General features: G+C 38.7%; 2 protein-coding genes across 5 annotated transcripts in view; one reads left to right on the plus strand and one right to left on the minus strand.

Moving 5' to 3' along the window:
- The window catches only part of LOC114457954 (brain-enriched guanylate kinase-associated protein), a 39,315-nt gene extending 23,312 nt beyond the window's left edge, over positions 1–16,003 (plus strand). For all 4 annotated transcript variants that reach the window (XM_028440133.1, XM_028440132.1, XM_028440131.1 and 1 more), the window contains 5 exons: positions 1,337–1,498; positions 3,664–3,730; positions 5,826–5,933; positions 7,002–7,082; positions 13,514–16,003. In XM_028440133.1, the coding sequence (XP_028295934.1) occupies positions 1,337–1,498; positions 3,664–3,730; positions 5,826–5,933; positions 7,002–7,082; positions 13,514–14,926 (1,831 nt within the window). In that variant the 3' untranslated portion in view covers positions 14,927–16,003. The remainder of the gene's footprint in view (positions 1–1,336; positions 1,499–3,663; positions 3,731–5,825; positions 5,934–7,001; positions 7,083–13,513) is intronic.
- A 1,960-nt stretch (positions 16,004–17,963) lies between these two features.
- rdh14b (retinol dehydrogenase 14b) lies at positions 17,964–21,462 on the minus strand. Its single transcript, XM_028439701.1, has 3 exons — positions 20,946–21,462; positions 20,532–20,907; positions 17,964–18,668 (listed from the first exon to the last, which is right to left on the minus strand). Exons 2-3 carry the CDS (start codon positions 20,883–20,885, stop codon positions 18,051–18,053), a joined length of 972 nt encoding a protein of 323 aa, XP_028295502.1. The 5' UTR covers positions 20,886–20,907; positions 20,946–21,462; the 3' UTR covers positions 17,964–18,050.
- Positions 21,463–21,557: the final 95 nt, after the last annotated feature.

Genomic DNA, 21,557 nt, shown 5'->3' on the forward strand with positions numbered 1-21,557 from the left:
TCTCATTCAAAGAGACACAGAAAAAGAGACAAAAAAAAAAAAAAAGAAGCAAAGCGGAGTGGCTTCATCTCCATCTACTCTGTGCGATCTGTTATTTGGCTGCAGATAGAAGAGTCATTAGCCTCCTTCCTCCACCTGCCCATCAATACAGGCTCCATTAAGCCCAACGAACGAGGCTTTCTCACATCCAACGCCTACAGCAACACACATTTCCTCTTTTCTGTCTCACACTCACTTTTTATTTGATTCAATCTGTGTCAATGCACATAGTGAAATCACATGAATTACATTACTTAGTTAGTTACTTAGATGATTTATCACATCAAAATTGTGTAATCTCTCCCCATATACTGTATGGAAGGTGGATCAGAGGACACAAACCAGTGGGATTTCAAGAAAGCTGGACTACAGATAAAATAACATTTTTAAAACGTATTGTGCGTTACATTGTATTATACACACACAATCTGCAAAGCTTTCAGTCACAATACAAAACAGTGTGAAGTCTTACCTAAAAATCAAGGTGTCCTTTTCAAAAAACATTAGTACACATGGCCTTTATTCGATCAAGAATAACATTACGACTAACTATATAAGACATAATAATGTACCCGATGGATGGGTTTGGGAATCATCAGATTTGAGACATTGATGCAGATCTTAGGCCATGTTGAAACTGCAGACAAATGTGTCCCAAATCTGACTTATTTATTGTTTTGCCCGTATGCAACCTGTTAAAAACAGTTTAACAGCACAAATCAGATTAATTCCAATCCAACTGAGGCCACTTTCACATGTGGTCCTTTAAATCCGATACATTTATATCTGACCTGTAAGTAAGGAAACTTTATTGATTTATTCTTATCAAATTTATTTTTTATTATCAAATGCTCGGTCACCACGTTTTAAAATTAGTCTTTGGTACTTTGGTGGTTCAGTGAGTTGGGTCATAGTGAGCGAAATGAAATAAATGTCAGAATTATGCGTCCCAGAAGGGGGAAAAAACAGCCATGGCGGAGGACGGAGTGCAGAGTGGTCAGTGGGAGGAGAATGAGGTCTTATAATTAATACATGTTTATCATAATACATTATCCAGACAAGATGCCTCTATATTTAGTTCTGTAAACACAGTGTGTGCATGCGTGTTCAGGAACAGGTGGTTCAACAATATGGCTGATCACGTGTATTTGTCTTGTTCAATGTGAGCGCCCTCATGTACATTTGAATGCTGACATCTTGTCTTCCTCCCATGCTGCACGACCATTCATTGGGATTTAAAAAAAAAAAAAAGTTCTCCTTTGCTCTACAATCTTCCACTGTGTGTGTTTGTGTCCAGCTCGTTGTTGGAGCAGAAGGAGGACCTGAGGAAGAGGCTCTCCTACACCACGCACAAGCTGGAGCTCCTGCAGGGCGAGTTCGACTCCACGCGGCAGTACTTGGAGACGGAGCTGCGCCGAGCACAGGAGGAGCTGGACAAGTTCACCGATAAACTGCGCAGGTAGGAGGAGCACACATGCTGTGATTTAAGTACACATACAGATGGTAACATCCCAAAACATGCTGGACTGCTGCCCTCCAGGAATTAGTTTTGAGAGTGCAGGGGTGTCTTCAGGGACCCATATATTCATTATTACCTGACTCAGGGGTGTCAAACTAATTTTAGTTCCGGGGCCAAAAACAGGCTAGTTTAATCTCAAGTGGGGCACAGATTTCGGGCTGGAAAAAAAGCGATTTCAACATTAATGTGCCCTAGTTTTCACTTCCATATATAAATTACATACACAATATATGAGACTGACAATATCCAAGCATTAAGTGAACTTAAACTTAAATTTACTTACATTTCCTTTATATTTTGAACAATTATTTAATTTAGTAGAATAATTTGAGGAAATTTGCAGGTATTTGGAAAAAAAAAAAAAATGTTTTCATCAATTTGAGATTGAACAATGACTGCCATCATGTGATATAAGCGTGGGGAATTTTCACAATGATACATGTTTACTGTTTATTTTCTCCTGCGGCCAAATTTGGCCCCCAGGCCTTGAGTTTTAACACGTGTGACTGGTAAGTGGTTCCATTGACTGTCGTAACTTGACTACAAAAATAAAACTGAACTTTATCTGCCCTCACTCAGTAACTTATAAAAAAGTCACTCACAAAAATGTTACACATTCAAGGGATTTTATTCTATTATTTACGATGTATTATTGTAGTGAATCGCTGATATAAAGTGGAAAAAAAGTAAAATAATAATGATCACAGAAATTAACTCCAATGTCATCCATTGATTATAATCAGAAATCATTGATTTTTTTTTGGCCAACAAAAAATTGTAAATAAATATTTTTCATCATAAATTTGTATTTTTTATTAATAATCATTACATCTTCACTGACATTGGATTTTTGTTAGATATAAGTGTATTATATATCGTGATCGTTGTATTTCATTACATTGATGGAGTAAATTCAAAACAAGTCAATGTACTAAAGTTTGTTGTATGGCGTAATTCTGTTTCACACATACAGTATGTAAGGACACCTTGGAAACCCAAAGACAACTAAGAGTTTGAGAAAGTCTGATTCTAAGTAGACTTTTTCTCCTTCTTTAGTGCAAATTGCTGCCCAGAACTTTCCTAATCCATGTTCGCTCATGAGCATCCACAGTTAGTGAGTCTTTGGTCCGCTGAGCAGAAACCTTCAAACTAAGCAAAGATGGCTTAAACTGAGGGGGATTTAGAAGGAAATGGGCAAAGTGAATGACACGGTGAAAATGCAATTCACTTGGTTCTGCCATAGCGAAGAGCAGCTTCACACAAGCACAGACTTACTTTCATTAATTAAAGTTTAGAAACTACATCAGTCACACGGGTTCAATGTTTTTCAGAATTTTTTTTTGAGCACTTTGAAATAATTCAATTGTGCCACTTAAGATGATGGACTTACAGCAGCTAAGAAAATGACATTATGTACAGTATGTCAGACAGATTTTTGTTACAGTATCAGGCTATGATCAGATCCCATTGATGTATGGGATGCTGATTGTAGAGTTACACATGTTAAATCATTTAACATTTAGATTTAACATTTAATATTAGGATTTAATATTTAACATTTATTTACTATTTGGATTCAACATTTAGATTTAACATTTAATATTAGGATTTAATATTTAACATTTATTTACTATTTGGATTCAACATTTAGATTTAAATGTAACATTTAGATTCAAAATTTAGATTTAAATGAAACATTTAGATTTAAATGTAACATTTAGATTTAGATTTAATATTTAGATTTAACATTGGAATTATTTTTTACGAGAAAACTAAATATCACAAATTTCAGAAATATTGCTGTAAATCTGGTCAAAAGTAATGTAAAAAAAATTCACATCTTTTTAAATGTGGTTTTTTGCTAAATGTTGTTTTAGCATGTGCAACTTTACAATCTGCACCCCATATAGATGTGTGCAACTGTTATGTAGCATTATTTTGAGTCTTTGCTCTTCTCCAGGGGTCTCCAACTTTTAATGAAATTGGAGATAAACATTTACTCCTGGGGGAAATCTGTATATCTATGAACCCGAAATGACTGACTGCCATCACTTCTTTGCACAAATGTCCTCCTTGTGAACAAATCTGTGTTTTGTGTTTTGAAGAATACAGAGCGGCTACTCAACACTGCAGAGGATCAATCAAGATCTGGAGGAAAAGATGCACAGAAACGTAAGTGGCAGAATGTGCGATGGAAGGCAGTGAAGCGCACACTGAATTGTGAACCTGCAGACATAAATCAAGCAGAGCATATGGAGCTTGAACATGATACAGATCTGCGTTGAATGTGTATGCCCCACTGTTAGTTCCACTGACGCTAATTATGCCTTATTACAATTGGCTGTCCTCCTTCCAGTGGCTAAGTGATGGCGAGCCTATTGTTCACCAGTGCTGCAGCACTTCACTTCATTTGTTAGCCATTGCAGAAATATACAATTAACCAGTCTGCCGGGGAACACTGTCAGAGCTTCAGCTTTCATGTATTCGCTGCTGAAAACCTTTGTTGGATTTTTCTTTTTTTTTAAAAAAAGAAAAGAAATCTTGTTCACCACAAGATAATAATCAGCGTATCTGTGCGTGAGATAATGGAATAGTGTCCTTTAGGTCACACAGAGATTTCATTTTGACAGCTAAAAAAAAAAAGCTTTTTGAAGCGTTTGTTGATTCTAGTCACGTACAGTAAACCTTCCTCACAGGAGTGAGAGCTGCTGAGTAAGTCTGTGTGTAATTGTACACTTTGTGTTACCCCAATCCATCACAGCCTTTGGCCCCACACAACTACACAGAATGTAATTACTGGACTGAAAAAAAAAAAAAATCACATAAATGCACTTTTACTATTTCAGGGGAAACTGTACAAACTTTCCACACTGTTTCTTTAGGATCACTTGGTCTGAGATGCTACAAATCTCAGAGAAAGTTAACATAGTGAGTTGCAGAAGTATCTGCACCCCTTTAACTTTTCAACATTTTGCCACGCTATGGACCACAAACATAAATATATTTCACTGAAATTTTATGTGAAAGACACACACTAAGTGACACACAATTGTGAAGTGAAATGAAGTTTATACAGGATTCTGAACTTTTTTTAATAAATAAAAAAACTGAGTACCTGAGTTAGTACTTTGTGGAATTTCCTTTTGCTGTAATTACAGCTGTAAGTCTTTTGGGGTATATCTCTTCCAGTCCTGCTCATCTTGAGACTGTAATTCTTTCCCGTTCTTCTTAGCTCAAGCTCAGTTAGATTAGATGGAGAGCGCTTGTGAACTGCAGTTTTCAGGTCTTTCCACAGATTCTCGATTGGATTTAGGTCTGGACTTTGACTTGGCCATTCTAACACGTGGATATCTTTTTTGTTTTCAACCATTCAGTTGTTGCCCTGGCTTTATGTTTAGGGTCTTTGTCTTGCTGGAAAGTGAACCTCCGCCCCAGTTTCAAGTCTTTTGCAGACTCCAACAGGTTTTTATCCAAGATTGTCTTGTATTTGGCATCATCCATCTACCCATCAACTCCAACCATCTTCCCTGTCCCTGCTGAAGAAAAGCACCCCCAGAGCATGATGCTATCACCACCATGTTTGACAGTGGATATGGTGTTTTCACGGTGATGTGCAGTGTTACTTTTACGCTAAACATAGCATTTTGTATTTAGGCCAAAAAGTCAAATTTTGGTCTCATCTGACCGAAGCACCTTCTTCCACATGTTTGCTGTATCCCCCATGTGGTTTCTGGCAAACAGGACTTTTTATGGTTTTCTTTTAAAAACAGCTTTCTTCTGGCCACTCCAGATTTCTGCAGTGTACAACTAATAGTTGACCTGTGGACAGGATCCCCCACCTGAGCTCTTACTCTCTGCAGTTCATCCAGGGTCATCATAGGCTTTTTGGATACAGCTCTGGTCAGTGCTCTCCTTGTTCGGCCGGTAAGTTTAGGAGGACGGCCGTGTCTTGGCAGGTTTGCAGTGATGCCATACCCTTTCCATTTCTGGATGATAAAATTTCAACTAAATATATTTGTTTGTGGTCCATAGCATGGCAAAATGTTGAAAACTTAAAGGGGTGCGGATACGTATGCAACCCACTGTCGAAAACCATTCAGGAGTTAAAGGACTGAACATGCAGGGTAGCATATCTTTCACCTTAGTTTACACTGCCATCCCAGATGATTGACAGGTTTCAGGACTGTTGGACTTAAAAATGCATATGTAGTAGATATGAAGAATAGATATCCATCAAGTAGAAAAACACTCTTCTTCTTCTCTCCAGTCACAGCATCACGACGATGAGAAGCGAGCTCTGAGCAGGGAAATAATTGTTCTCAACAACCGGTTGATGGAGGCAAAGCTCACCATCGAGAAGCTTCAAGAGGACAATGTAAGTTAGAGCTCACAGTGCTAATGCCACAAAATGCAAGTTTCCCAAAATTTGAAGGAAGAACAAAGAAGGTTGCTCTTTGTGCACACGCAGAAATGGCAACATTCATCTTTGCCATCAGTGTTTATTTTCAAAAACACATTTTAACAAAATCATGAAAGATTCCATTACATTTTTGGAGGTGAACCAGATCAATATACTGATTCTGGATTCTGGATTAAAAAATTGGAAGAATTGTTATCTCTCATCCTTGGCGAAAATGGAAAAAATTCTTATCTCTGTTTATTGGCCGATCTTTGACATTTGACTCAGTTATGTTGGGTTGGGTCCTTAATTACCTCACCAAGTTTCATCCAGATTGGATCCAGATTGGACATTTGTCAGAGTGCTGTTGTTTTTTTTAAAAAAAAAAAAAAACCAGGCATGTTAATGAGAGAGAGAAATAAACTTTATTCTTTCTTTTGAGGCCCTGGAACCTCCACAGACCATCACATATCATCACTTACTATGTCAGGTCAGGTGTTAAGAAGCCTCCACATGATTCATCAAGAGAAGTTGACTTCAGGACAGATGAAGTCCTAACACTTCACAGAAGATCCCGACACCTCATGTGAGATCATGTGACATAACGTAAAGTGCCATCAGGTCTTTTCCAAACAAGTACATTACATCTTGTCAAGTTGAGTCATATCACATCAAGTCCCATTCATTCAGATGGTGTCAGGTCCATAAATGTTCTAAATCATCCAAAAAGTCCTAACTGACTTTTGGATGATTTGCAATAAAATTGAGGTAATAGGTGAATGAATATAACTAAAAAAGAAACTGTGTCCATGTGGGTGAAGAGGATGGCAGCGTTCACTTGAATTATTAAAAGAAAAAAGCATCCAGGCTTAAAAGGTGATAAAAGCCATATTTCACTATGATTTGCTCCAGAACTATTTCTAAAACTAGGAGAAAAAAGGAATAACTTCAGCGACTGAGTTTTTTTAAACGGTCTTTTACAGGGAAACATGATCAATACAAAGCAGATCTGTTCTTGATGTTGATCTCGATCTATGTTTACAGGAAGTGTATAGGAAAGACTGTAACCTGGCTGCTCAGCTTCTCCAGTGCAACAAATCTCTTTACCTGGCCCAGCTTTCTGAGGTGAGCCTGACCTTCACATTCATAACAGACAAACTTCAGATTTGACTTCCTTTTCGTCACTCATTTCCATTTACAATCTTTCATTTCTTCAGATTTAAAGAGATTTTAGTTAAGTCACATATTGTCAAAAGAGGGTTCAGACTTTTTGGAGGTCTTTGCTGAGATCACAGAATAGTGCTCAGACAGACAAAACTGCTTTAATTGAGTCGAAGCAAAAGAAGATTGAAGAAAAGGCGATGTGGGCTTGGAAAGATGTGAGTCAGATTTTGGGATCTGCACTTATAGCTGAATTGTTGGCACTTGGCATGAGATGGGCGTAGAGATTGCTGTGTCGACTGTAGAGGGAAGGTCATCTCACCCTTTGAGAGTCTGCAGAGATAAGAAACAATTGGGCTGTTAGTGCTGTAGGTCACTGCAGGACAGACATAGAGTTGCCTAGGCAGGAGAGGGTTTTTACAAATCCTTACAACCTTTACCTGAGAGCAATGGAAGGAGACTTCAAAGGTTTTCAAATATGTTGGATGTCTGCGTGATTAAATTTTTGTTCTGTTGTCATGAAGAAATAGCTTGAACCAGACTTCTTAAAAGTTATATCCGGAGTTTCTTAGAAATGCCTTTACTTTTCTACATGCGCATCAGGTCGCGTTGATATACAGTAGGTCTATGGGCCTATTTTCTGCACAGAGTTCCGCATTCACTTTGATTGACAGACTCCGCTACAGGAGGGTGAAGCCTATTGGCTGGGCAATCACTGTATTTGTCTATTTGTATAGGGGTCTATAGGGTGAAGGCGTGATTTATATACGTTGATGTATTTGAATGACCACCGGCAGTAGACCATAGTAAGACTAGTTAGGTATTTTTTCGCATTTCAAAAGAATGATTCATAAAAATAGATTTGTCAGAAACTCCGGATATACCGCCTTCTCTGCCACCTCACAGCTACCTTTGCTCTCCCAAGACGGTAGCAACCGATCACAGAAAAATCCTAATACGACAGTGACACGAAGGGTGCTTTCACACACATAGTCCCATGTGACCAGTATGAGGAAAAGAGACAAGTAAAATAAATGATGTGGGAGTAATATGGAAGGGAGTGTGGAAATGTATGTGATGTGTTTGTTTGTGTGCTGACAAAGCGCCTCTGAAAATGGATGGATGGATAGATATTTGTGTGTGTGCTGCCTGATGGAGCGTTGGGTTGCGAGTGTGTGTGCGCGTGCCTGTTGCCGTGATGACGGTATGTGATTGCTGCTGAGCTGTCACTGCATGGAGTTGCTCCGTTAATTTGTAGACAACCATGTGCAGCCACGGGGCTGGTCATAATCTAGCATTAGTTTGTATTGGGCTACTGTAAAGCAGTATATCTTGCTACTGGGTCGGAGACAGGAAAGTTGCAAGTGCGGTTTTCTGGCCAGAGACGGCAGGGAGAGATGAAACCCCATAAACACTTGTGTTTCCCTCACAGAGACTACGACAAGGATTTATTGAGGTGAAAAAGTTACTTAGTTCTGCATTAAGTCTCTGAGTCATTGTCTGCCATTGAGATTAAAAATGAAAACACAAAGCAGGCTCATGAAAATGTGTTGCTCTGCCTTAGCTAAAGTTCTTTTTGACACCCAAGAGCATGAGAAAGTACTCTCCTGCAAATGTTTAGCATCAAATCATTAATACCAAAGTACAGAGAGACCTAAACCTCTGCCAACCATTAGATATCCTCTTTGTCATATCAGCATTAATCTGGACAATTGATCCTGATCATGGTACCATGATCATTCACACTTTGAAGGCTTGGAAGACATTTCTATCCTCATAACAACAACATAGTTGGTCCAAATGTATGGACACACCATTTTTTTCAATAAATCGTGTTGAAATGCACAATCCAGATCTGATCCTAACAAAATTTGGTGGAATAATTGACAAACTATAGCCCAACATACCTGAATCTAATTTCATAAAGATCACTTGATCAATTAATAACCCAGATATGAATTTAGGAACAACAACATAAAGGTGTTTTGGGATTTTTACCTTCGCCAAGGGGGTCATATTTACCCTTGTTTACTTGTTTGTTTGTCTGTTAGCAGGATTATGTCAAAAGTACGTAACGGATTTAAAAACAAATTGAACCAAAGTAGATTTACAATATAGAAGATTCAGTAGAAATTTGGAGGGGATCCAGATCAATATCCTGATTCTTGATCAGTTTCAAAAATAAAAAAATCTCCATCTCTTCTTGTTGGCGAAAAATTCAAAAATTCATATCTCTGTTTGTAATTGAAAGATCTTTCCGAAAATTAGACTAAATTATTTTGAATTTCAATTTGATTGAATCTGGATTGTGCATTTCATCATGATTTTTTGGAAGAAACTCTTTAAGTGTGAATGATCAGGATCACTGATCCAGATAAATGCCAATATCTATAGTCCCTCTGTTGCTTTCTGATAAGGCAGATTGTAATCATGCTGCAGCAGCTTTGGTAATAATCATATAATTGTTAGACTGTGATTAGTTTCAAAGCAGCTCAGAAGCAACTTCAACGTACATGAGATGGTAAAAAAACAAAAAAAAGAAGTAAAACGTCAGAACAGTCAGAGAAAGTGAAATCCCAGTGTGTGTGACAGAAGGTAAATGGTGTGCACATCATACCAGTGTCAAACTATCCTGCTGTTTATGGGGCGCCGATTTTAAAGTTGCGCATGATAAAATAAACGGCAACCTTTAGCAACAAACCATGTTTAAAAAACTTATCTGAATTTTTTTTTTTTTGTTACTTTTGACCAGATTTACAGCAATATATGTGGAATTTGTGATATTTAATTTTTTTCTAAAAATACAATTTCAATGTTAAATCTAAATGTTACATTTAAATATGAATGTTAAATATAAATATGAATGGTAAAAATAAATATGAATATAAATATATATTTTAAATATAAATATTAAATGTTGACTCTAAATCTTAATGCGCCCGTTTGTGTCAATGAGCTTTTATTTTTGGTACTTCTGTGGAATTTGCATATCAGCTAAATCTTTAGTTTCACCTGTAACATTTAGATTTAACATTAAAAATTTAGATTTAGATTCAACATTTAACGTTTAGATTTAACATCTAGATTTAACAGTTAGATTTAACATTGATATTTTAATGTAACGTTTGAAATTAACATTTAGATTTAACATTGACATATTTTACAAGAGAAAAAAAATCACATTATATAAATCTGGTCAAAAGTAATGTAAAATAATTCCCATCCCTTTTTTTTTTTAAACGTGGTTTGTTGCTAAATGTTGCTAAAAGTTACTGTTTAATTTAGCATGCACAACTGTACAATCGGCGCCCCATATCTGTGTTGGCTGTGAGAAGACTGCATGTGGGTATTGATGAGCGTTATAACTATGTCTCTTTTGGCCTGCGGCTCACCCGTGTAGCACACATCGATTCTAAATATTGCAAATCTGCACGAGTTTAAAGGACCCCTCGCCATGCTTTTGGAACTGTCAATCCTATCTGCGTCTGGTTGCATAAGTCGACCCCATGCACGCCCACACAGCCACGCTATGCATGATATGAGTTTCGTCAAAGTGAAAAATTGTTCATTGGGCTCAATGCCAAATGTAATGGGGGTCAGAGGTCAAGTTATTCTTACTCTCGTCATCAGCTGCTGCCCTGATGCTTGTGTAGGCGAGAACTAATCGAAAGCATATTGATAAATGGTGCTGCAGCAATTTCAGAGGTGACGTGACTCTTCAACGCCCACTCAGCCGTTTGTTCAGCAGCAAAACAAGCACAGGAATGATTTAAATCATTAGGATTCCATTATGGAAATATGTTTTCAAGCTAATAGGAATCTTACTCAAAACAAACCCAAAGGAATTGAATATGGACAGTAATTAAGTTGCATGAGTCGTTAGGAGTAGTAATAAACCTGTATGAATAAAACATCTTTCCATATTCTCTGGAGTATTCATCTTCTCCCAATCAACAAAGTTATAATTAGCCTCCCGCTCTTTGCCAACCTGAAACAAAGGACTACTTTTCTGCAGCTCGCCCATTTCTTGTTGCTATGGTGAAATACACATTGTCGATGGTTGTAAAATGCTCACAATAGGACTCAGTTGGTCCTTGTCGTCCCTGATAACACTTTATACTTGTGTTTCCATTTTCACACGGACAAAAGAAAATGTCTAAGGCTCTCAACCACCGGGTGTTTTCACCGCCGAATAATTGTAGAGAACTTCACAATGCCAAATCCAGATCTGCTCAGTGAACAGAGGTCAGGGAAGGATGCGCAGCACATTCTTTTCTGTATGGAGCGTACATGTAGGGTTTTCTCCCACGATCAATGCAAAGTGTTCAATGAAATTTAGGGTTACAAAGAAAGGGTTATGGCAGTTTTTTTGTTTTTTGTTAATCAGGTAAAGACGTAGTGTAGGCCTCAGAGATCAATAAATCAAAGATCATTTGCTGAAAGAAAGGTTGGAAAAAGTTAAAATTTGCCAAATGTTTGTTTTCATCTCCAATGTAAACACTCCGTTTATTGACATTTTTATTAAAAGTTTAGCACATTACATTGTGGGATTTGGAGTCCTACTGACGGCTACATAGAAATGTTTTTACTTCATTCTTGTGTTTGGAATTTGGGCATTCTGGGAACAAAAACCAACCCTTGTGTTGAAGAAATACAAGAAATCATAGTAAGAATGAAGTAAAAACACTTCTTTAGTTAGTTTATTTATTTATTGTTCTATATTGCAACTTACAAGACTGGACAAAAACAATATATGCACATAATACACAGACAATAGAGTACATAAACAGTACAATAAGGCAATAGGTGATGAGTGGATATTTACACCGTGTATGTGTGTGTTCATTCTAAATGATGTCATGGAACAAACAGTAAACACTTCTATGCATCTGTCTACAAGACTCCACATCCCATAATGCAATGCAGGAACGTTTTCCAACAATGCCAATGAGTGTTTCTCTGTTTATTCAAATTCTAAACTGAAAAGCTAAAACCAAATAAAGCAGCAGTACTGAGGTTTAGAGGTTTAGAGGTTAGCACTTCTGCCTCACACCAAATGGCCCAAGGTTTGACTTCTGGTGTTGACTCTTGTGGGTCCTTTTAGTGTGGAGTTTGCATGTTCTCTCTATGTAAAGTCGAGGTGAATGAGGGGGTGTCACTCTCTAAATGTTGGCTCTGTGAAAGACTGGCATAACTAATTGATTGGAGTTTGTTTGAGGATTAGCAAATGTAGAGGATGGATGGGTTTGATAATATGAATCACTTTTTATGATTTATACATAACAGAAAGAATGAATACAGTCGTGTATGAATAACCTCAGGAAGTAAGATTAAACTTATCCAGTTTGAGGAAATACCAAAGAACTACAATTAAATATTACGTACAATAAAATAGATTACAAACACACTAATTTTCCATAATACTATAAGTCAGTGTTTTTCAACCTTGGGGTCGCCAAAAATGTGTGTAAATGATTTTCAAAAAAAATCTGATTGAAATAATATTTTTGTAATTTTTTGATTATTATCCTTTTTCAAATGAAAACACCACATAAATTAAAACAACTACATTCTATACTTTCACTATCTCAAATGTGAATCTATTTAAAAGAAAATACAGTAGAAACATTTTATAATTAAATAATACAAATAAAAATAATGTTTGTAATTTTTTTTAATTTTTTTTTTTTTTCAAATTAAAACATCACACACAATCTCAAACAACTCTATTCTATACTTTAACTTCCTCAAAGGTAAGTCTAGTTAAAAGAAAATACAGTAGAAAAATGTAATAATTAAATAGTTAAATAAATAGTAATAAATATAAAAATAATTTTTTACTTTTTTGATTATTATTCTTTTTTCAAATTACAACACTGCACACAATCTCAAACAACTGTGTTCTATACTTTCACTTCCTCAAATGTAAATCTAGTTAAAAGAAAATACAGTAGAAAAATGTAATAATTAAATAATAAAAATTATATTTTTGTTTCTAATTAAAACACCGCACACAATCTCAAACAACTACATTCTGTTCTTTCACTTCCTCAAATATAAATCGAGTAAAAAAACAAAACAAAAACACTATAAAAATATCTGAGCTGGTGCATCTCATCACTATAGTGCAACTCATAATGCTGTATCACAAATATGATTGAAAAGTTATAAAGAAAAGTCTCAAATTTCGCCAGAAATGTATGATACCAAAATAAGGTTACGACCCACAAAAGGTTGGGAACCACTGCTGTAAGTGCTACAAATGAAGTGTCTAATATTAATTAATATTGGAACCTGTTACAATCAGGCAGGGTCATGTGTCTTATAAGGAAGTCCTCTTTGTAAACGTGTGTGTCTGTAGTATGTGACGTGTTTTCTCGCCTCTCTGACTCCAGCTGCCTGCTGAGTTCCAGGAGCGACTGACTCTGCACTTGGAGGACTCTCCTCTGTGTCACGCCTACTCTGACTCCGTGCCTGCGTCTCTTATCGCCACCGTGCTGGAGAAGCCTGACGACGCCTGCAGCAGCAGCCAGGCCTCTCGCTCCCCCAGCCCCCAAGCGCAGGAACGCACGTTCATCGTGGAGAGCCTTGGCCCTGGGGAGCAGCTGGGTCTGCGTGCCGCCTACAAGTCCGACCTGTACAGCAGCGACACAGCCCTGTACTGTCCCGACGACCGTCACAGAGAACGCAGGCCGAGCATGGACCTCCATGGTCAGAGGACGATAATTTACAGGCCTCAGATTTCCACTGACAGTAACCCAGAGGAAGGTTCTGTGGATTTGAAGGCAGGGTTCTCCCAGGAGCTCCTTGCTAATTTCCCCCCTCCTTTAGGTGCAGGGTCTAGCTCCTACTCCAGCTTCAGTGGGGGAGGATCTGAGGATAAAGGGAATGGTCCACCGAGCAGTGCAGCCTCCTCTCCACGCCATCACTCCCTGTTCATGGAGTGGAGGGATGCAGGGGACTATGAGAGAAAGAGTGACTCCTCCTGGGACGGTGACAGCCCGGGTGTCTTCTCCAACTCTAACCCCTTCCAACAGGCAGAGCTGAGTCATCATCAAAACGGCAGCTCACCCGTCTACAGCCGCACCATGTCCTCCTGTTTCAGTGAGCCCTACGAACCGCTGCCTCCGTCCTCCTCTCCCAGCGTGGCCTACGGGGACAGCCGCAGAGGCAGCACCCTAGCCCCGGAGGAGGAGGAGCTGATTGGTCGGTGGAGACAACTCAGCGTGGAGGACTTGAGCGCTCACATCTACCGCAGCCCAGGCCGGGCCTCCCCATACAGCTTTTCAGAGCAGCACTTCTCGGTCCGACCCGCCAAGATCCGCCTCGGCCCACTTTACAGCAGCTTCCAGGAAGGCGCCGACTTCTACCCTCACGGGGCGGATGTCATGGACTCAGCGTGGGTGGCTGCGAGTCCCAGTCCCGAGTGTAGCCCCGGGCCACTGCCCTCACACAGCCAGGCACATCTGTACGTGACAGAGGACAGCCAGGGCTCAGAGCACAGCCTCTACCACTCAGGTAGCTCCAAGGACCGGGAGGGAAACATGGCAGCTGGAGGCCAGAGCAACGACTACGTAGTGGACCCCAGCCTTAACAGCTCCACTGAGTCTCTCAACCAGAGGACCCTGGAAATGGCCGCAGAGCTCCAGCACTACCAAGTAGAGATGCATAACATGCCTCCACAATTGAGCCAGTCCCCCCCATCGGTGCCACCTCCTCCTCCTTTCAACCAGAAATTTGGTTCCCTCGGACTCTCCAGGAAGGACAGTCTGACGAAGGCACAGCTTTACGGAACACTCCTCAACTGAAGGACTTTCCAATCCGGTTTGGGTCAAACATCTCAGAGGTGAAACTCCGCAGTGTCTGGTTCTAATCTCAGCTCAGAGCTGAAACATGAACCTCCTGCTCATGGTGGGAAAGTGTCTGCTGAATGAAGACAACTGTTTACAATGACAAGAGGAATTTAAGTCATAACAGAGGCGAGATGAGAGGAGACGATGAATGGAAGCTCCAGAATGCCTTTGTATCTGAATATACAAATATATAAATGATGTGATATATTTTATATGTAGCTGTTGGAAAGTAAAACCTGAAACAATCAAAAAAAAAAAAAAAAAACCTGAAACTCTCCCTACTAATTATGGAACTTGTAAATAGGTTTAAAAAGTGCCAAGGCTTTATTTGACTTGGGAGACGATACAAATTGCACATAAATGTGTCTTAATCCTTATTTACCCAGATGGTGCACAGAGTGAGGACTTATTCCTAAATATATAAGAAGGTAAAACTTAACTTTAAGTTTTACACATAAACGCTGTCATTATTATGCCATGAAACCTGTCATTAGCATTAATAAGGTGTCATTAAGTGTCGCTCATTACCCTAACCCTACCTAACCTCACTAGATCCCTCCACCATGCCCAAAAAATGCCAACATAGCTCCAAAGGTGTCATCATTTAGCAAACAACACTTAATGATGGCTTCATGACACTTTATTCATAATAATGACAGCGTAAAGTCAGCCTTATGCATAAAACTTCACGTAAAGTCTTACCGGAAAGAATTCAAGACAGAAATGAACGGAGCCCTAAATAGGCACTATTTAGTTTTTTATCTCTTTATTCTGAATCTGACCGTACAGATGGGTGTGTTTTGATGTTATTGATGGAAAGTTTCAAGTTTAAACATCTTGTGTTAACGGTTGGTATTACTTTGTTTTTGCTCTTATATATTTCCCGAAGAGGTCGTTTCCCCCGTTCTACCTCAGACTCAGATGCCTAAACCCTACGACGCCATTGTAACTCTGTTCCATTGATAACAATGCATGTTTATATATTTTTGGTTGTTTTTGTTCACCTAATAAAGCACAAATTATGCATTCAAATGCCCAGTTCTGCAGTATTTGCATCTGCGTTTGGTGGAAAGCCACTCAATGTTCAGTAACTTGACAGAAGGGTTTCAGAAAACTCAGAAATGTGTTTCTAGATTTAAGATGAATAATTGTAAAACCTCAATTTTAATATTTGGTTGGTGGGCAAGACTTTTGGTATTATTCAAATTAAACAAACTACACAAATATAGACTTTGTTGTCTGCAGTGGTAATCTTCGTCATAGTTTGACGAGACTATTTCACACGAAAAGACCATTTAAAACTAGGGCTGGGTTTAAAAAATATCTATTTGAATTGATTTTTATCTATATTTCAAAAACATCTAAAATAGATCACTAAATGTCTTTTCTTCCATGTGTAATCCATGTGGGCTCAATTCCTAATGTAAACAATGCATATTTTTTTAATACTGAACCAAGTTAGTTACTATTTACAGGATCAGATCTCTAAAAATATTTTTCATATTCAAGTAATGTTCAGATTTAACCACTAAATTAATACTAATGCTAGATGTGTTCAAATTAACACTACTTTTTCAGTGGTTCCCAACCTTTTTAGAGTTGACCCCATTTTGATATCCCAAATTTCTGCTGACCGCAAGGAATTTTTTTCCCCTCTAAATGTAGTTTTGAATCATGTTTATTAAAGTGTGTTACAAATGCAGAGTCGTCAGGTTTAGTGCATAGTTAGAAGATATTTTTATGCTGCATTTTATTTGATCTAAATGTATATTTAAGAAAGTTTAAGTATAGAATATAATTGATATGTGATGTGTTAATTAGGGAAATAACAATTTTAACCAATTTCTAGTCCTTTGAGGTGACCCAGGGTCACATGGGGTCACAACAATCCAGAGGTTCAAAAACTCTTGACTTTAACCGTCTGAAAATATTATACTGCTGCAGTCATTAACTCACAATTTTAATGTTTTCTGGCATGAGTTCACATTATTTCCCCTCTTTACGTCATGCTAAAACTAGAAGCAGTTTGTTCATCTGTCCACAGGAGGGCGACACTGCTCTGACTTCATCCTCCAACATTAAACCTGCTGAACGCTGCAGAGAAGCACTTTCACTTCCAACAATGCAAAGAAAAAAAATCCATCTTTAATAAAAGACACGCCTCTCAATTTCTGTAGTACATTTTCATCATTAAATTATCTTTCTGTATTAAAATGGGTTGGCTGAGGAAAGTTAAATATTGAGATCCAATAGGAACATTCAAAGTAGCATTATTGATTAAAATTATGACTTATTTATAATTAAATAAATCTGTTTCTGTTGTGTTCATAACTCAATTGTAATTGCGTTCAGAGAATTGACTGTAATTGCAATTGTCATGGTTACAATTTAATTAAACGCAAAACTGTGTTGGCCATGTTACTTACACATATGTAATTAATTATTAAAATATGTTTCATATCAATGTTTCCCACTACCTGTCAGTTCTCGTGAGGATCATTTTACCATTTAGATAAAATAAAGTCAAATTGAGGGCTATACTGACAGAAAAAAGGCTCCCACACCACCCACACCTAAAATATTAATACCAATATTTTCATGGATAAAGACCTAACAAGGTAACTAAGAGATGCAAAACAATTTGGATGATGGATCATAAAAAAAAAAAAAAAATTCTGAATTCGATATCCGACACTCATTTTCAAGCTTAAATCAAACCAATATCCGATATTGGATTGGGACACCCCTAGTTACGTTTAATATGGGTTATTTATTAACTCAGTAACTGTGATTTTCATTGAACTTTAGTAAGTGAGAACGAATATGTAATTGACTTTCAGGGGGAAAACAATAGTTGTAATTTTTGTTGTAATTGGAAAAAACTGTCGGTCACCGTAATCATAATTGAGTTGTAATTGAACATGAATTATTTAAATAATGGTAATTAAAAAATGTAATTGGCCCCAACTCTGTCTCACACGCAGACACACAATAAGTTATTCAAGTCGATGTTTAATCCCAAAGTACCCATTGGATCATGTCTAATCAATGACTTACAGGGACTACTGACTATGTGGACTCAGTCTGTGAGTCCAACCATTCTCCTGCTCATGTCCCACAGTTTCTTAGCTGCCTCCTTGTCAGTAGCTTTGTCCATCAGCTTCTCCTCCTCACAGTTAGCAAAACACTTCCCCGACACCCCCTCCACTTCAGGGGAGCAGGCCAGGTAGAGTGGCGTCTGAGCTCCCTCCAGGGGACTCTTAAAGAAGACCATTGAGGCCAAGTTAAAGAGTGGCTTTGCCAGGAACGGGATGTGAACGTGTCTGCCGAGGCGTGTCCTGACGATTCCAGGTGTGAGGGCGTTGACCGTGACCTCTGACCCCTCCAGCTGACGAGCTAGCTCCAGCGTGAACAGCAGGTTGGCTAACTTGCTCTGACTGTAGCAGAACGCTTTGTCGTAGTTTTTCTCGCTGTTGAGGTCGTCAAAGTTGATGTGGCCGTATTTGTAGAGTTTGGAGGAGACAACGACGATGCGGCTCGGGGCGGACGACTTTAGCACGTCTAGCAGCAGGTGAGTGAGGAGGAAGTGACCCAGGTGGTTCACGCCCAGCTGCATCTCAAAGCCATCCTCTGTCTTTGTGTAAGGGCACTGGTAGACACCCGCGTTGTTGATGAGCACGTCAATCTTAGGCTCCTCCTACAAAAAAACACCACACGGACATAATGATTAAAACGCAGAATGAGCTGACACACTAAGCAATTCATAAATGCACGTACATTTATTCGAACACCTTCAGTCACTCATCAGTGGATATGAAATACAAAAAAACTAAACACATTTCTGTTGAGTCAGCATTTTGTCTTTTTCTTTAAGTTTAGGTGTTTGAGTGACAGGTGATTTGGTGCTGATGAGAGCCTGGTCACTGTGGTGTGTGGATCCTGATCTTTGTTTGTGTGTATGTATTAGGGATGTAACGGTTACCGGTATCACGGTAAACCATGGTAGAATTCCCGACGGCGAAGGTTACCGTTTATGTTTTAATTACCATGGTAACCGCCGCGGTAGATAACCACGGTGTGGAACGTTTTTTTATGGGGAAAATGTTTCCACACCGCCCTCCCCTTCCCGTCCTGGCTGCATTAAACACCCTCTAATCCAACACAAACGTCTAAACTGCCAAAAAAACAACGCAAATCATCACTGACTCCTAAATACAGAGCCACCAGAGCCCGTTTAACTTTGCTGTGCCTGTGAAACTCTGTCCGTTTTTCATGTAGCGCAGCAGCGCTCGGTGCTAACATGGTCAGCTTGAATCATCTCCACCTGCTGAGTGTTTAAACAACATCTCATCAGAGCTACAGGAGACCCGTGGGAGAAGCTGTTCTGTTGTTGTTGACGACACCATCGATGGCAGGGATTGTAGAGTCTGAAACATCGGAGGTTCTATTTCATTGTTCTAAATCTGCCAATCCTGATTGGCTGGTGAGGCGTGTCGGCTTCTGCTCAGATTCAGTAAATTATTGATCCCTGAGAGGAAATTGGGTGACATTAATGCTGTTCTCATACATATATATTTATATGACATAAATAATTAAAAAGGAGCAGTCAGAAGAATCCTCATTACAACTTATATTTACCTTTTAATTGTATCTTACTTTATTTTTGACATTTTTGTGTAATAATTGTTTTTTTTTTAATTTATTAGTATTTTTTTGGTTTCCTCACAAAAGTTAAAAACTATTCATTTCTTTAAAAATATATATACAGTATATATATATATTTATTTTTTTTAAATGAAATTTTAACAAATTGTCAACCGTTGGATTACTTTGACGGTAGGGTTATTTTACACTACACCAGCTTCGCCTGCTTGTAACACTGATGCTGTGACACGGTTATATTTTATCTATTCGTCATTCATGAGACTGTTTCCTGCCAGACCTGAGCACATGCCTCTGTGGAACCAAACAGTAGTTTAGTCCACTGTGCTTGTCTTCTTTCAGGCTCCAAGCCGTCGTCTTCTCATTCTTTTTTATTTTACTAATTATACTTGGACTTTTTACACAGATTTAACCCAGATCTGTCTTTCTTGTCAGACTTAATTTGTAGAAAGTGTCTATTTGTACGGTTTATCATAATAGGAAAATTTAAGATAGCAAAATATTGTACTTATACGTGTAAATATTTACTACGCTATTCGTGTGCATCGCCTGTAGCACACTTTCACGCAAAATATTACTTTTTACTACACCGGTATATTGATACGGCAACCGTACGAATAGCCACAGCCTAATTTTAATTTAAATTATCGAGAATTATATCGTATATTGCCATTTTGAGAAAAAGGCATGAGATATGAGTTTTGGTCGCCCAGCCCTAATTTTAATGCCAAATAGGTTGCACACAATGGCCACTTTTTACATATATAGCTTCGAGGGAAGTTAATTGTATTTTAATATTTATGGTGGATTGGTGTTTTAGGCAGCGGATAAGCAGCCAATCTGGCAACAATAACAGGCCAATTAGCAGGTAAACAAACTGTCCTCGTGCCCTCCTCACCTGGCTGATTTCCTCACAGAATTGACGGACAGACCGCAGTGAAGCTAAGTCCAAGTGTTTGATGACCACCTCGCCCTGGTCCGGGCCCGCTGCCTTCTTCAGGTCGTTTGCTGCCTCTTCTGCGCTCCGGAGGTCCCTGCAGGCCATGATGACCCGGGCCTGGAGCTTCAGCAGCTCCCCGGCCACGGCCTTCCCTATTCCGCTGTTAGCTCCGGTCACAATGACGGTCTTTCCCCGCATCGTGTCGGTCGGGAAACAAAGCAGCTTCACGGCGTTCTGTCGTGGGAACAGGCGGCGCATAAAGAGCAGGACACTGCCGCCGACCACCACGGCGACTAGCACCGCAGAGAGCATGGAGGAGAGGACGGGGCGACTAGCACCGCAGAGGACATGGAGGAGAGGACGGGGCGACTACCAGCGGGTCACAGAATGTGATGTGTAACGGTGAGTTATGTATCCATGCAATATGATAGCCCGGAAGTAAACACTACACACTCTCCCGATTTCTCCATGTGTTACGTCATGTTTTGTACATACTAAAAAAAGGAATTTATTTTTAATATTAACATTGCAAACATTTTAGTCAAACTAGAAGAAATTTGACCCCTAATCTTATGAAAGTAGTTCCGTTTTTTTTTTTTTTCAAACAACATCCGGGGTCAAACAGTTAATAGTGTAATTTGTATGTATATTTGGCATCGCAAACATTAAAAATGTCACTGAAATCGAGTGGCTTTTATCGCTATCTCATGTTTATTCTCATATTATTTTAGGAGTGTTTTTTTTTTTTTTTTTTTAATCGATTTTACAACAGCTGTAGTTCTTAAAGCTGGGTGCGCCCTCTAGCGGTGAGTAAATGTATTGCAGATTGTCTTTTGTATTCTTATCTTATTATTTACTTATTTTTGATACTTTATCTCCTAAACATATTTATTATATTTTTTCATAAGGTAAGAGCTCACAATTTAGATAAATAAAAAAAAATCACATCACATCACATTATTGCTGCTGTCAATTTACTTTAAT

The sequence above is a fragment of the Gouania willdenowi genome, chromosome 24, assembly GCF_900634775.1.
Source record: "Gouania willdenowi chromosome 24, fGouWil2.1, whole genome shotgun sequence".
NCBI lineage: Eukaryota > Metazoa > Chordata > Actinopteri > Blenniiformes > Gobiesocidae > Gouania > Gouania willdenowi.

What these genes read in the sequence shown, in the direction of transcription:
- rdh14b (XM_028439701.1), bottom strand. Translation starts at nt 20,885, where the DNA reads ATGCTCTCTGCGGTGCTAGTCGCCGTGGTGGTCGGCGGCAGTGTCCTG. An exon ending in TCTGTGAGGAAATCAGCCAG is followed by an intron (nt 18,669 to 20,531) that starts GTGAGGAGGGCA and finishes GTTTTTTTGTAG; the next exon opens with GAGGAGCCTAAGATTGACGT.